Source organism: Eublepharis macularius, chromosome 2, assembly GCF_028583425.1.
Source record: "Eublepharis macularius isolate TG4126 chromosome 2, MPM_Emac_v1.0, whole genome shotgun sequence".
NCBI classification, from domain to species: Eukaryota; Metazoa; Chordata; class Lepidosauria; order Squamata; family Eublepharidae; genus Eublepharis; species Eublepharis macularius.
The window spans coordinates 10,191,286-10,203,618 of record NC_072791.1 but is presented as its reverse complement, the minus strand read 5'-3'; the positions used below and the strand labels follow the sequence as shown (position 1 = coordinate 10,203,618).

The 12,333-nt window shown below is 47.8% G+C and overlaps 1 protein-coding gene across 1 annotated transcript in view; it reads left to right on the top strand.

Moving 5' to 3' along the window:
* The window catches only part of KTN1 (kinectin 1), a 142,082-nt gene that overhangs the window by 109,654 nt on the left and 20,095 nt on the right, over positions 1-12,333 (top strand). Inside the window, exon 32 of the mRNA XM_054970579.1 lies at positions 1,217-1,303. Coding sequence (XP_054826554.1) covers positions 1,217-1,303 — 87 coding nt within the window. The remainder of the gene's footprint in view (positions 1-1,216; positions 1,304-12,333) is intronic.

The following is a 12,333-nucleotide window of genomic DNA, read 5'->3' as shown; positions in this document are numbered from 1 at the left end:
GCCACTGTGAGTGAATGTTTGATTGTGTGGGCCCCAAATTGTGCAGACATGGTATAATCGTTCCGTTGAACCTGCGCAATTAAAACCTACCAGTGTATACCAGATCTGTGGCAAAAAGATAAACTCGATAATGCCCCCTTGGTAAGTGTTCTTGTCTTGCATTCGAGGATAGGTGAGTGAAAGGAAAGGAGCAGATCCATAAAGGGGCCACATGGAGAGGCCCAAGCTAACCCTTCCCACCCCTTTGTGAAGGAGGATTGCCAACCGTGAATTCAACATGGGGGTCTAAACAGAATAATGACCCAAGGAAGGAAGGCCTAGAAATGCCACCTGCACTTTCCACCTCCTGATCTGATCGGCTCCAAATGGAAAGGATTTGTGGCTCTTTTGGTGACCGCCCGCCTTCTGATGAGTAAGAGGATAGCCTTTATTTGGGGGCAAGCAGCTTCAAGGAGTCTGATGTCATGCCAGACACCCGGTGAATATGTTCCCATTGGCGTTGCCAGCACTGCACTGGTTGATTACAGATTCTGCAGCCAAATTAAACTGCCTCAAATGGTGTCGCTTGCTGGCTGTGTGCGCGCACGTGTGTGTGTGTGTGTGGTGGCGGCTTTTGAATATTTCTCCTTTTCTTCCTGATAAGTGCAGTCAAAGTGTAGAGTCTCTGGAAGCGATGGCTTTGTAGCCCTAGAGTCCGAAATAGATGAGGGCAGGGCTTTTTTTCTGGGAAAAGAGGTGGTGGAACTCAGTGGGTTGCCCTCGAAGAAAATGGTCACATGGCCGGTGGCCCCGCCCCCTGATCTCCAGACAGAGGGGAGTTTAGATTGCCCTCCGTGCCGCTGAGCAGCACGGAGAGCAATCTCAACTCCCCTCTGTCTGGAGATTGGGGGCGGGGCCACCAGCCATGTGACCATTTTCAAGAGGTTCCGGAACTCCGTTCCCCCGCGTCCCCCCTGAAAAAAAGCCCTGGATGAGGGGGAGTGGCAAGGGAAAGAAGAACTTTTTTTTTTGCGTTTGGAAAACATCCCATACAAAACTCCCTCCTTTAACATCCCGCTTGCTTCTCGCTGGCGTGCCTCCTGTGAACGAGCACCCACTCGTTTTTACAGTAACCGGCCCTGAAGTGCAAAGAAATTGCTTTACCTTCTCTGAAAGTGAAAGCAGGAAAAGTTTGATTCTTGGCTGAACTGAAACCATTCTTTCTAAAAACGATTAGGACCTCCGGGAGAAAAACTGGAAAGCCATGGAAGCATTGGCCTCAACCGAAAAATTGCTGCGGGACAAAGAGACCAAGACCGCTAAGGTTGTAATAACTGAACTGCTAGAAACGAATGCATTAAGCCAGAAGCGACTCCGCAGCCGCCTTTTAAAATCAAGTGGAAACCTTTTGACTTCTACTGCAGTTGAAAGCCAACTCTCTTCTGAATGCACGCTCTCTCGTTACTGCTTGTGCCTGTCACCGTCATCTTCCCATTTCCTTTTATCTGTGATTTTGATTTGTGAGCATGCGGATTTCTTTGTTTGTTTGTTTGTTTGTTTGTTTTGATTGAACCAGTTGTTAGCGCTGCAGGCCTGTGTGTTCTTTCTCTGTAGAAGAGGAATCTTTAAAAAATCTTACGGGCCACCCATACCTTTATTTCCTGTGTTGCAATCAGGGCTTTTTTTCAGGGGGAACGCGGGGGAACGGAGTTCCGGAACCTCTTGAAAATGGTCACATGGCTGGTGGCCCCGCCCCCTGATCTCCAGACAGAGGGGAGTTGAGATTGCCCTCCGTGGAGTTCCGGAACCTCTTGAAAATGGTCACATGGCTGGTGGCCCCGCCCCCTGATCTCCAGGCAGAGGGGAGTTGAGATTGCCCTCCGCGCCATGTGGCGCGGAGGGCTATCTCAACTCCCCTCTGTCTGGAGATCAGGGGGCGGGGCCACCAGCCATGTGACCATTTTCTCTGAGGGCAACCCACTGAGTTCCACCACCTCTTTTCCCAGAAAAAAAGCCCTGGTTGCAACGAATGGATAATACTTCAGAGTTGCCAGGTCTCCCACCAGCTGCCCTAGGTGGTGGGAGAAGTAAAACAAAAAATTGATGCCCTGTACATAGCTATGTGACTTCCTAAGGAAAACCTGGAAGTGGTGTAGGGTAGCTCTAGGAACCATCAGAAACTCTGTGGTAAAATCCTCAGGTTCTCCCTGGAAGTGACGTAGTGATGCAGAGGCTATCTCAGCACAGCCCCTCCTCGTTTTCTGCCCATGACCTAATAATCCTGGTGGGAGGCAAAAAAAAAAAATGAAATATGGTACCCAATCAAGGAAGTTTAAAATAAAAGAGTAGGATCAAACCAAGCATATTAAGCATTTTGAAGTTCCAGTCCTTTCCGAACTATAGCTAAGCATTACATTCAATCATCTTTCCTGTTGAAATTGGTGAGTTGTCGAAGTGCTTATCTGTGGCTGAGTCATAACCTAAACTGTGCATTTACTGTAAGAGTGATTCACGGTTTACTCAGAAAATTACAGATAGTGGTGTTGGACCAAGAAAAGAAAATCCAAGAAGAGTTGCATGCAATTTTTTAAAAAAATTAGGGTCATCTAGAACATCACAGAGCAAAGTTTTGAATTCCACAGGACTCCTCCTCCTCTCGGGGTGTTCGACAGAAAGATCCAAATACCTGGAAGGGGGAGAAGAAGGAGAGGGAGATAAAGATGTTTGGGGGCACAGTGCAAAAGCCCCACCATCTGTTTGCAACAGTCTTTAAAATGGTATATTGTTGAAGACTTTCACAGCTGGAGAACATTCGTTGTTGTAGATTTTCCGGGCTGTATGGCCGTGGTCTTGGCATTGTAGTTCCTGACGTTTCGCCAGCAGCTGTGGCTGGCATCTTCAGAGGTGTAGCACCGAAAGACAGAGATCATTCAAGAGATTGACACTGAGAGATCTCTGCCTTTCGGTGCTACACCTCTGAAGATGCCAGCCACAGCTGCTGGCGAAACGTCAGGAACTACAATGGCAAGACCACGGGCCGTACAGCCTGGAAAATCTACAACAACTAAAGTCTTTAAAATGGTCCAAAGAGGGTGTGATGCAGACTTAACTAAGGTAGGCTGTGCTAGGGGTTGTACCAAAGACTGCAGGGACAGGAGTAAGCCATAGGTGTATGTTTTTTGGTAGTTGGTAGTATAAAAGCCTTGATCTAGCTTCAAGACTTCCTTGCTATTTTGTGGCTGCTTCCGCATGGGGACAGTCCCCTGTTCTGCTCTGATTGCTGCTGTGGATGCGTAATCTTTTGCATGGTGATTTAATGTTAACTTCCCCTCCTGCCCACCATCATTGACGAGCTATTTGCCAGGTATTTAAAAATTCTCAGTAGTCAGTATATTGCTATGACATGTTAACACTATAGTGATATACTCACACCCAATAATTAGGAAGAGGGGAAAGACACTGCAAAAATTCCGCCAGTTTGTCTATGTGTGCGTGTGTGCGCACGCTGGATCTGGTGCCAGATGGAAGTGGGGAGGTGTGGAAATCCGCACCAGCACTTTCCCCAAACCTGTTTTGGGTAGACTCTTCCAGGAAAGAGCATGCCGAAGTAGGTTTGGGAAAAATCACAAAAACGGTAGGTTGGTGGAAGCACAACAGTGTCGTGTGTGGAAGCCATTGTTGCATTTGGGATGGAGAGAATGTGTAGCGAGAGCGCTGTACGGAAGGGCCAGCGTGGTTCGTTGTTAAAGAGTCGGACTAGGAGATAGGTCCTAATTTCCACTCAGCCATGGAAGCAGCCGATTTATGTTGCTTCAGCTGGTCTGAATAAAAATGAACAACGTTCCTTTTGCTTTTTCATCCCCACCTCCACGCATTTAGTGTCCTTGCCCCCCCCCCCCCACGTTTAATACTTGTCAGTTGTCACTTTCTGGTTACCATTCCTTAATTCTCAGTATGGTTGCCAGTTTTTACTGTTGCATACAATGCCGGTTCATGGTTTGGGGGGGTGGGGGGACTCGGGGCAGAGAGTAGATCCGGAGGAGTTAGCCGTGTTAGTCTGCAGTAGCAAAATAGAAAAGAGTCCAGTAGCACCTTTAAGACTAACCAATTTTACTGTAGCATAAGCTTTCGAGAACCACAGCTCACTTCGTCACATGCAATCTGACGAAGAGAGCTGTGGTTCTCGAAAGCTTATGCCACAGTAGAGTTGGTTAGACTTAAAGGAGCTACTGGACTCTTTTCTATTGGGCAGAGAGGGCTTGTGGACCTTCCTATGCCCTCTACTGTCCTTCCGTTTCCTAACGGTTTGTGATGGGTAACAGTCCTTTATAAACACCTAGTTGTGTCACTATGAGAGTAATACACACATACACAGGAAATCTTTTAAAATACCTTAACGCTAGAAGCCGTTTGTTTCCATTGCAGGAAGATTTTGCTCGCTTTAAAGACGTTTCTTTCGTAAAATTTGTTTCTCTTGCCCAGGTGAAGCTGCTCCTTCTCTTGGTAGGCCCTGTGTAGCGGTTTCTCACCCAGACTGCTGATTCATCTCCCTCACAGAAGTTATACTGTTATTTTTTTTGAAGAATAATTTTATTTATTTATTTATTTATTCAATTTATATACCGCCCATCCCAGGGGCTCTGGGCGGTGAACAGTTAAAATTGATAAAAACAAAAACTAAAATCAATATACAAATAATAAAACAAATGAACAAGGTGCAGTGGTGGGGAGAACCTTCCCTACCCCAAAGGTGGGAGGCCGACATGGCACCGCCCCCTTCAACCACTGAACGCCTGGCGGAACAGCTCTGTCTTACAGGCCCGGCGGAACGATAATATGTCCCGCTGGGCCCGGGTTTCCATTGACAGAGCGTTCCACCAGGCTGGGGCCAGGACTGAAAAAGCCCTGGCCCTGGTTGAAGCGAGGCGGGCTTCCTTAGGGCCGGGGACCACAAGTAAATATTTATTCGCTGATCGGAGCGATCTCCGGGGAACGTACAGGGAGAGGCGGTCCCGAAGATATGCCGGTCCCAACCCACTCAGGGCTTTAAAGGTAAGAACCAACACTTTGAACCTGATTCGGAATTCAACTGGAAGCCAGTGCAGCTGGCGCAGGACAGGTGTGATGTGTGACTGGTAAGGTATACCAGTCAGGACCCGTGCCGCCGCATTCTGGACCAGTTGTAGTTTCCGGATCAGGCCCAGGGGTAGCCCAGCGTAGAGTGAGTTACAGTAATCTAGCCTGGAGGTGACCATTGCATGGATCACTGTAGCCAGGTCCTGGGGCGTCAGGTAGGGGGCAAGTTGCCTGATCTGACGAAGATGGAAAAATGCAGACTTGGCAACCGCCGTGACCTGGGCCTCCATCGATAGGGAGGCATCCAGGAACACACCCAGACTCTTTACCACTGGCAAAGTTGCCAGTGGTGTCCCATCCAGGGCAGGGAGCTGGATCCCAACATCTGGCAGCCCCCGTCCCAGCTGCAGGACCTCCGTCTTCACTGGGTTCAATTTCAGCCTGCTCTGTTTCAACCATGCCGTCACAGCCTCCAAAGCTCTGGCCAGATTGTCTGGGGCCGTGTCTGGCCAGCCGTCCATCAACAGAAAAAGTTGGGTGTCATCCGCGTATTGATGACAACCCAGCCCAAACCTCCGCACCAACTGGGCGAGGGGGCGCATATAGATGTTAAATAACATTGGGGAGAGTATCGCCCCTTGGGGAACCCCGCACACCAAAGGGTGACGGGCCGATAGATCTCCCCCGAGCGCCACCCTCTGTCCCCGACCTTGGAGAAAGGAGACCAGCCACTGTAAGACTGTCCCCCTAATCCCCACGTCGGCAAGGCGGCTGGCCAACAAATCATAGTCAACCGTGTCAAACGCTGCTGTGAGATCAAGTAACACAAGCAGCGCTGACCCGCCTCGATCCAGATGCCTGCGAAGGTCGTCTGTGAGGGCAACCAAGGCTGTCTCCGTCCCATGGCCAGGACGGAAGCCAGACTGGAATGGGTCCAGGACTAGAGCATCATTCAGGAATTCCTGCAGTTGTACCGCCACTGCCCGCTCAATCACCTTGCCCAGGAACGGGAGGTTCGACACTGGGCGGTAACTGGACGGGTCGGTAGGGTCCAAAGATGGTTTTTTCAGGAGGGGCCGCACTACCGCCTCCTTTAACACTCCTGGAAAAACCCCAGAGCTCAGGGAGATGTTAACAATGGCCTCCAGATGGTCCCGTAGCCCCTCCGAGCTGGCCTTCACCAGCCAGGATGGGCAGGGGTCCAGAGGACAGGTGGTTGGCCTCATCCCCTGCAGGATCCTGTCAACATCGTCCTGAGAGAGCAGCCTGAAATGGTCTAATACGGACCCAGAAGACGGCCAAGGGGTCTCCAGTTCCCTTACTGTATCAACAGTGGGTGGCAGGCCACGGCGAAGGGACAAGATTTTACCCGCAAAATCTTATATTTTTTAGGAAGAAATTCACATTGTAATCCTAAGCAGAGTTACTCCTTTCTAAATCCATCGAAGACAATTGGCTTAGAATGGTGTCACTCTTCTTAGGATTGCACTTTTATTAAAGTGATATTAAAAATTAGTTAAAATACTACCAAGTCGATTTGACATGCCCTAACTCGGCTGGCCTAGGCGACACTGATTGCATCAGATCTCAGAAGCTAAGCAGGGCTGGCCCTGGTTATTATATAGAGGGGAGACTACCATGGAAGTCCGGGGTTGCTATACAGAGATACCTCAAACCACCTCTGTTTCTCTCTTGCCTTGAAAACTCTCTGGGGTTGCCATAAATCGGCTGCAACTTGCTAACATTTTACACACAGATTTATCATTGAACATGAGAGTGATATCACAACAGAATAACTGGCAGAGGCGATAGTTTCAATAAAAGTTTCGACGAGCATGTGCTTGGAATTTTTTTAGCACCCAGGATATTGTCAGTCGATCTCTGTCCACCCCACTCATTAGGTTCCTTCAATTGTGATCAGCTCTAGAGGTCATTTCGTAGAAAAAGAGCTGGAGGAACTCATTAGCATATGCCATGCCTCCTGCCGTCACCAGAAGTGTGTCATTAGCATAACTGATTTGCATATGCCACACCCCCTGACATCACCTATCCTGGATGTTTTGGACCCAATCCTGGCCATTCAGGGCAGAAATGGGGCCCAAAATGGCAAAAAGGTGCTGAAAATGGCTTAAAAGGGACCCAAAATGGTCAGGATCAGGCCGCTGATGAGCGGGAGAGTGATCCACCACCCAATCCAGGCCGTTTCGGCCCCAATCCAGGCTGAAACGGGCCCAAAATGGCCGAGGGTCAGGTGGGCGGGGCCACCTGACATGTGACCTCTTTGGAGAACTGCCGGAACTGCGTTCCTGCGCGTTTCCCCTCGAAATGAGCCCTGATCAGCTCTACCTATCCAAGCCAGGCAATTCAAAAGGCTTGCAATGACTTTGAAAGATTTTTCATGTTCCAGCAAATTCATGGGGGCAATAGTTTATCACTTAAGGAATGTGCATGTTTAGGGCCAACCTGCTGTAGACCTCTGAGATGTAATCTTGTTGTCGGGGCGTTTGACCCATGAGGTGTACTGAAGTAGGAGGGCTGCAGAGATGGCAGCATGCTGTTGACAACTACTGCGCCTCGTGCTGTGTTGCATCAGAATCTGCAAAGGGGATTGCAGGAACAGATATTGCACTGACTGGCCTGCCACCCCATTTTGCGAGTCGACGCTGAGCATTCCTTGACTCGGTGCCTGCAGTGAAAAGTTTGAGTGCCGCCCAGCTCTGACAGTCGGTTGTCATTTCGTCTTGTGTCATAAAATAAGGAATGTTTACCTCTTGAGAAATGTGAAGTTGTCTTTCTGAAAGAGGCATTGTGTGAATGTCTCAAATTTTGATCCCAGTTAAAGTAGAAGATCTGGAGATTTAAGAGCAAAATTCGAATCCCGTAGCACCTTAAACATCAGCAAGACTTCCAGGGTATAAACCTTCAAGAGTCAAACCTCCCTTCATCAGAGACAAGGAGGAATGGAAATCCCTGAGTCCTTATCTCTGTTCTTTCATTTATTTATTTATTTATTTATTTATTTATTTATTTATTTATTTATTTATTTATTTGCTTAAATTTATAGTCTGCCCTCACCCACACAAGTGGGCTCAGGGCGGGTCACAACAGTTTAAAACACACTACACAGTTCACCAGCGATAGCCATTAAAATATAAATAATACATATCATTCATTTAAAACCTATATTAGCACCATGTAAATACAACTGTCAAAATTACAAACACAGCAGCACGTTATGTACATTCACCTATCACCATCTATAGACGATCATATAAAGATGTGAGATGACTTTGGGCGGACTGATGAAGGAAGCTTTAACTCTTGAAAGCTTATATCTTGGAAATCTTGGTCTTTAAGATGCTACTGGACTCAAATCTTGCTCATGTACTGCAGGCCGACAAGGCTACCCACCTGAAACGTCGGGGAGTTTTAAGGGTGAGAGCGTGCATCTTCATTTTCCCTCGTTGCAAGGAATGCTCCTTTGCTGCCTGCTCTGAATTTTGGGAAAGTTTAGTGTGAGCAGATGAGATATCATAATAAGACCAGCAAGGGAGTGTTGAGAGCGAGCCCATGCGGCGGCTTCCAATGTTTATGATGGGGTGCTGCAGGGCGCGCTCAGAAGCACAGAAAGGACCCCTGGGGTGTACCTGCAAAGGTGCTCATTGCTCACGTGGATGTGTTGAGGCCAGAACAAGCTTTTCAGGTACCCTGGACTTTCTCTAAGCCACAAGAACATAGAGACTCGGTTTCAGGAGGGGTCCTTTGCAGTCAGATGAGCTTTCCTGTCCCGAGGCAATTAGGGCAGGATACAGTCAAACTCATCCGTTGGTTTTCAGTGGGAGAACCCGTTCTCTCAGTTCTGTCTTGCATCCATACCCAAGTGAGCCCTTTAAGTGCTTACTGTAGTCTTTAATTGTTCCTGAACTGTGTGCCCAGTCCGCTGTGGACGCTTGGTTCCGTCACAGAAGGGGTAGAATGGCTCCCTGGCACCCCCGCACAGGGCTCGGCAGAAGCCACCAGGACCAGTGCTCGATTCCCCCCCCCACCACACACACACACACCTCGACAACTATACTATCCAAAGTTGGCTTGCATGTATGAATGAACCGTCTCTCTGGATTTCATGCTTTTAGATTAGTTTCCATAGTTCATCAACCATCCTCCTAGTGTTACTGAGAGAGAGTTTATATTTGAGTGCGAGCCGAGTGATTGTACATGCATGTGAGAACGTGCCCTAGCTGTGCCTGGGTTCTTCCGTTTAACACCATGCAACTGAAGCTCTCTTGTCACTCAGGGGTGGATTTGTACAGCCAGGCTTTTCAGACTTACTCTACAGGAAGCCTGGTTGTGTAGAATTTCTAGTACCCATTGACAGAAGGGAAGACTTGCGGGGAGAGGAACGCAGGAATAAATTGCATTTGGCGGCCAGTTCTAATGGCTTTCCCGAGACCACTTCAGTGCCCACCAACAGGGAAGGAAGCTTTTGCGTAGAGACTTCATTGCCACATAAACAGAGTGCTTGAATTGGGCCCTTCAACTCCCAGATTGCTTGGGGCTTCCCAAAAATGGAGCCCATATTACTTCCTCTGCCTCGTTGATCAAGTGTTAAGATTAAAGTCAGACTCTCTAGGGTATATATCCTAAAATTTTACCTAGCCGGAAGAAGAGCCTGAAGCATGGAAAAGTCCAGAGCAACAATATTTAGTTTAGGCTTCTGAAATGCGGCTCGATGTGGCTGCCTGGAAGGTTGTTCACTTATCCATAATGCCATCATAGAAAGGTGAACAGAATCGGCATCCTGCGGCGCTTTAAAGACCAATCGCATTTTCCACGGTATAAACTTGCAGAGCCAAAGTTCACTTTGAGGTATCTGAGGAAGGGATCTATAACTCACAAAAGCTTATACCCTGGAAAACGTTGGTCTTTTAAGGTGCCACTGGACTCAGATTTGTTTTAATACTACAGCCACCCACCTGAAACTATGAAAGAGTGAGGAAGGCATAAACGAAATTGATTGTTTGGAAGGATGCTCTTCCTGAAAAAGCACCTCGAGTCCAAAATGACATGAAGGCCACGGCCCGAGAGTTGCTGTAGCACAGTGGTTAAGAGTTGCAAATCAGCACTCTGCTGGTTCGACTCCCACTACTGCCGTGAACTCTGCCTCAGGTAAGCCCCTCCTCTCAGCTCCAGCTCCCCAGCTGTATTGTGTGGATAATAATGCTGACTGTTCACCGCTCTGTGCGTGGCACTAATCTATCCAGAAAGACAGTATATGAGCACACTGTTACTATGTTGTTATTATGATTACTGAAGCAACCAATATTAACAGGGAGAGTCTGTGTAGTGTAGTGGTTAAAGTGTTGTACTAGGGTCTGGCAGACCCAGGTTCAAATCCCGTTCTGCTACTGAAGCTCAGTGGGTGACCTTGGGCCAGCCGTGCCACTCTCAACCTAGCCTACTTCATGGGGGAGATGTGAGGATAAAATAGAGGACGGAAGAATCACGTACATCCACCCTCGGCTCCTTAGAAGGGGAAATGTTAAATAAAATAAATGACGATGTATTGTCGAAGGCTTTCACGGCCAGAGAACGATGGTTGTTGTGGGTTTTCCGGGCTGTATTGCCGTGGTCTTGGCATTGTAGTTCCTGATGTTTCGCCAGCAGCTATGGCTGGCATCTTCAGAGGTGTAGCACCAAAAGACAGAGATCTCTCAGTGTCACAGTGTGGAAAAGATGTTGGCAGGTCATTTGTATCTACTCAGGAGGGGTGGGGTTGAGCTGAGTCATCCTGTAAGAGTTTCCCAGGGTGTGGAATGCTAATGGCGGGAGGCTTCACTGTATCCTGAGGAGGTTCTTTTGCATATGGATTGGTGCTTGATGTGCTAATCTTCCCTGCAGGGCTATTGTCGGGTATAGAGTGTTTTGTTAGCCTGGTGTTTTTCAGAACTGGAAACCATGCTCTGTTCATTCTTAAGGTTTCTTCTTTCCTGTTGAAGTTTTGCTTATGCTTGTGAATTTCAATGGCTTCCCTGTGCAGTCTGACAAAGTAGTTGGAAGTGTTGTCCAGTATTTTGGTGTCCTGGAATAAGATACTGTGCCCTGTTTGAGTTAGGCTATGTTCAGCCACTGCTGATTTTTCAGGTTGTCCAAGTCTGCAGTGTCTTTCCCGATGTCCACTTGTCCACAGCTGCAGGGTATACGGTCACCACCCCCGACAGAAAAGAGGCATAATGAAAACATTAGTGGATCGTGCAAGACGGATATGTGAGCCGCACTTTCTCAATGAGGAAATGAATCATCTAAACCACGCACTTCAGGCAAATGGCTACTCCAGAAATGAAATCCGAAGAGCAATCAAACCCAGGATGAAGCAAACAACCAAAGAAAAACAGTCTCCCACAGGAAAAGTGTTTTTGCCATATATCAAAGGAATTACTGATCAGATGGGAAAGCTTATGAAAAAGCATAACCTTCAAGCAGTATTCAGACCCACCCGAAAAATACAACAGATGCTACGATCAGCAAAAGACAGCAGAGACCCCCTCACCTCTGCAGGAGTATACCGTATACCCTGCAGCTGTGGACAAGTTTACATCGGGACCACAAAGCGTAGCATCCAGACAAGAATAAAAGAACATGAAAGACACTGCTGACTTGGACAACCTGAAAAATCAGCAGTGGCTGAACATAGCCTAACTCAAACAGGGCACAGTATCTTATTCCAGGACACCAAAATACTGGACAACACTTCCAACTACTTTGTCAGACTGCACAGGGAAGCCATTGAAATTCACAAGCATAAGCAAAACTTCAACAGGAAAGAAGAAACCTTAAGAATGAACAGAGCATGGTTTCCAGTTCTGAAAAACACCAGGCTAACAAAACATTCTATCCCCGACAATAGCCCTGCAGAGAAGATTAGCACATCAAGCACCAATCCATATGCAAAAGAACCTCCTCAGGATACAGTGAAGCCTCCCGCCATTAGCATTCCACACCCTGGGAAACTCTTACAGGATGACTCAGCTCAACCCCACCCCTCCTGAGTAGATACAAATGACCTACATCTTTTCCACACTGTGACACTGAGAGATCTCTGTCTTTTGGTGCTACACCTCTGAAGATGCCAGCCACAGCTGCTGGCGAAACGTCAGGAACTACAATGCCAAGACCACGGCAATACAGCCCGGAAAACCCCCAACAACCAAAATAAATGACCTTTGTTGCGGTTCAGAATTGGTAGCACTGAATTAGGAAAACAGTATTTTAGCCTGGAAG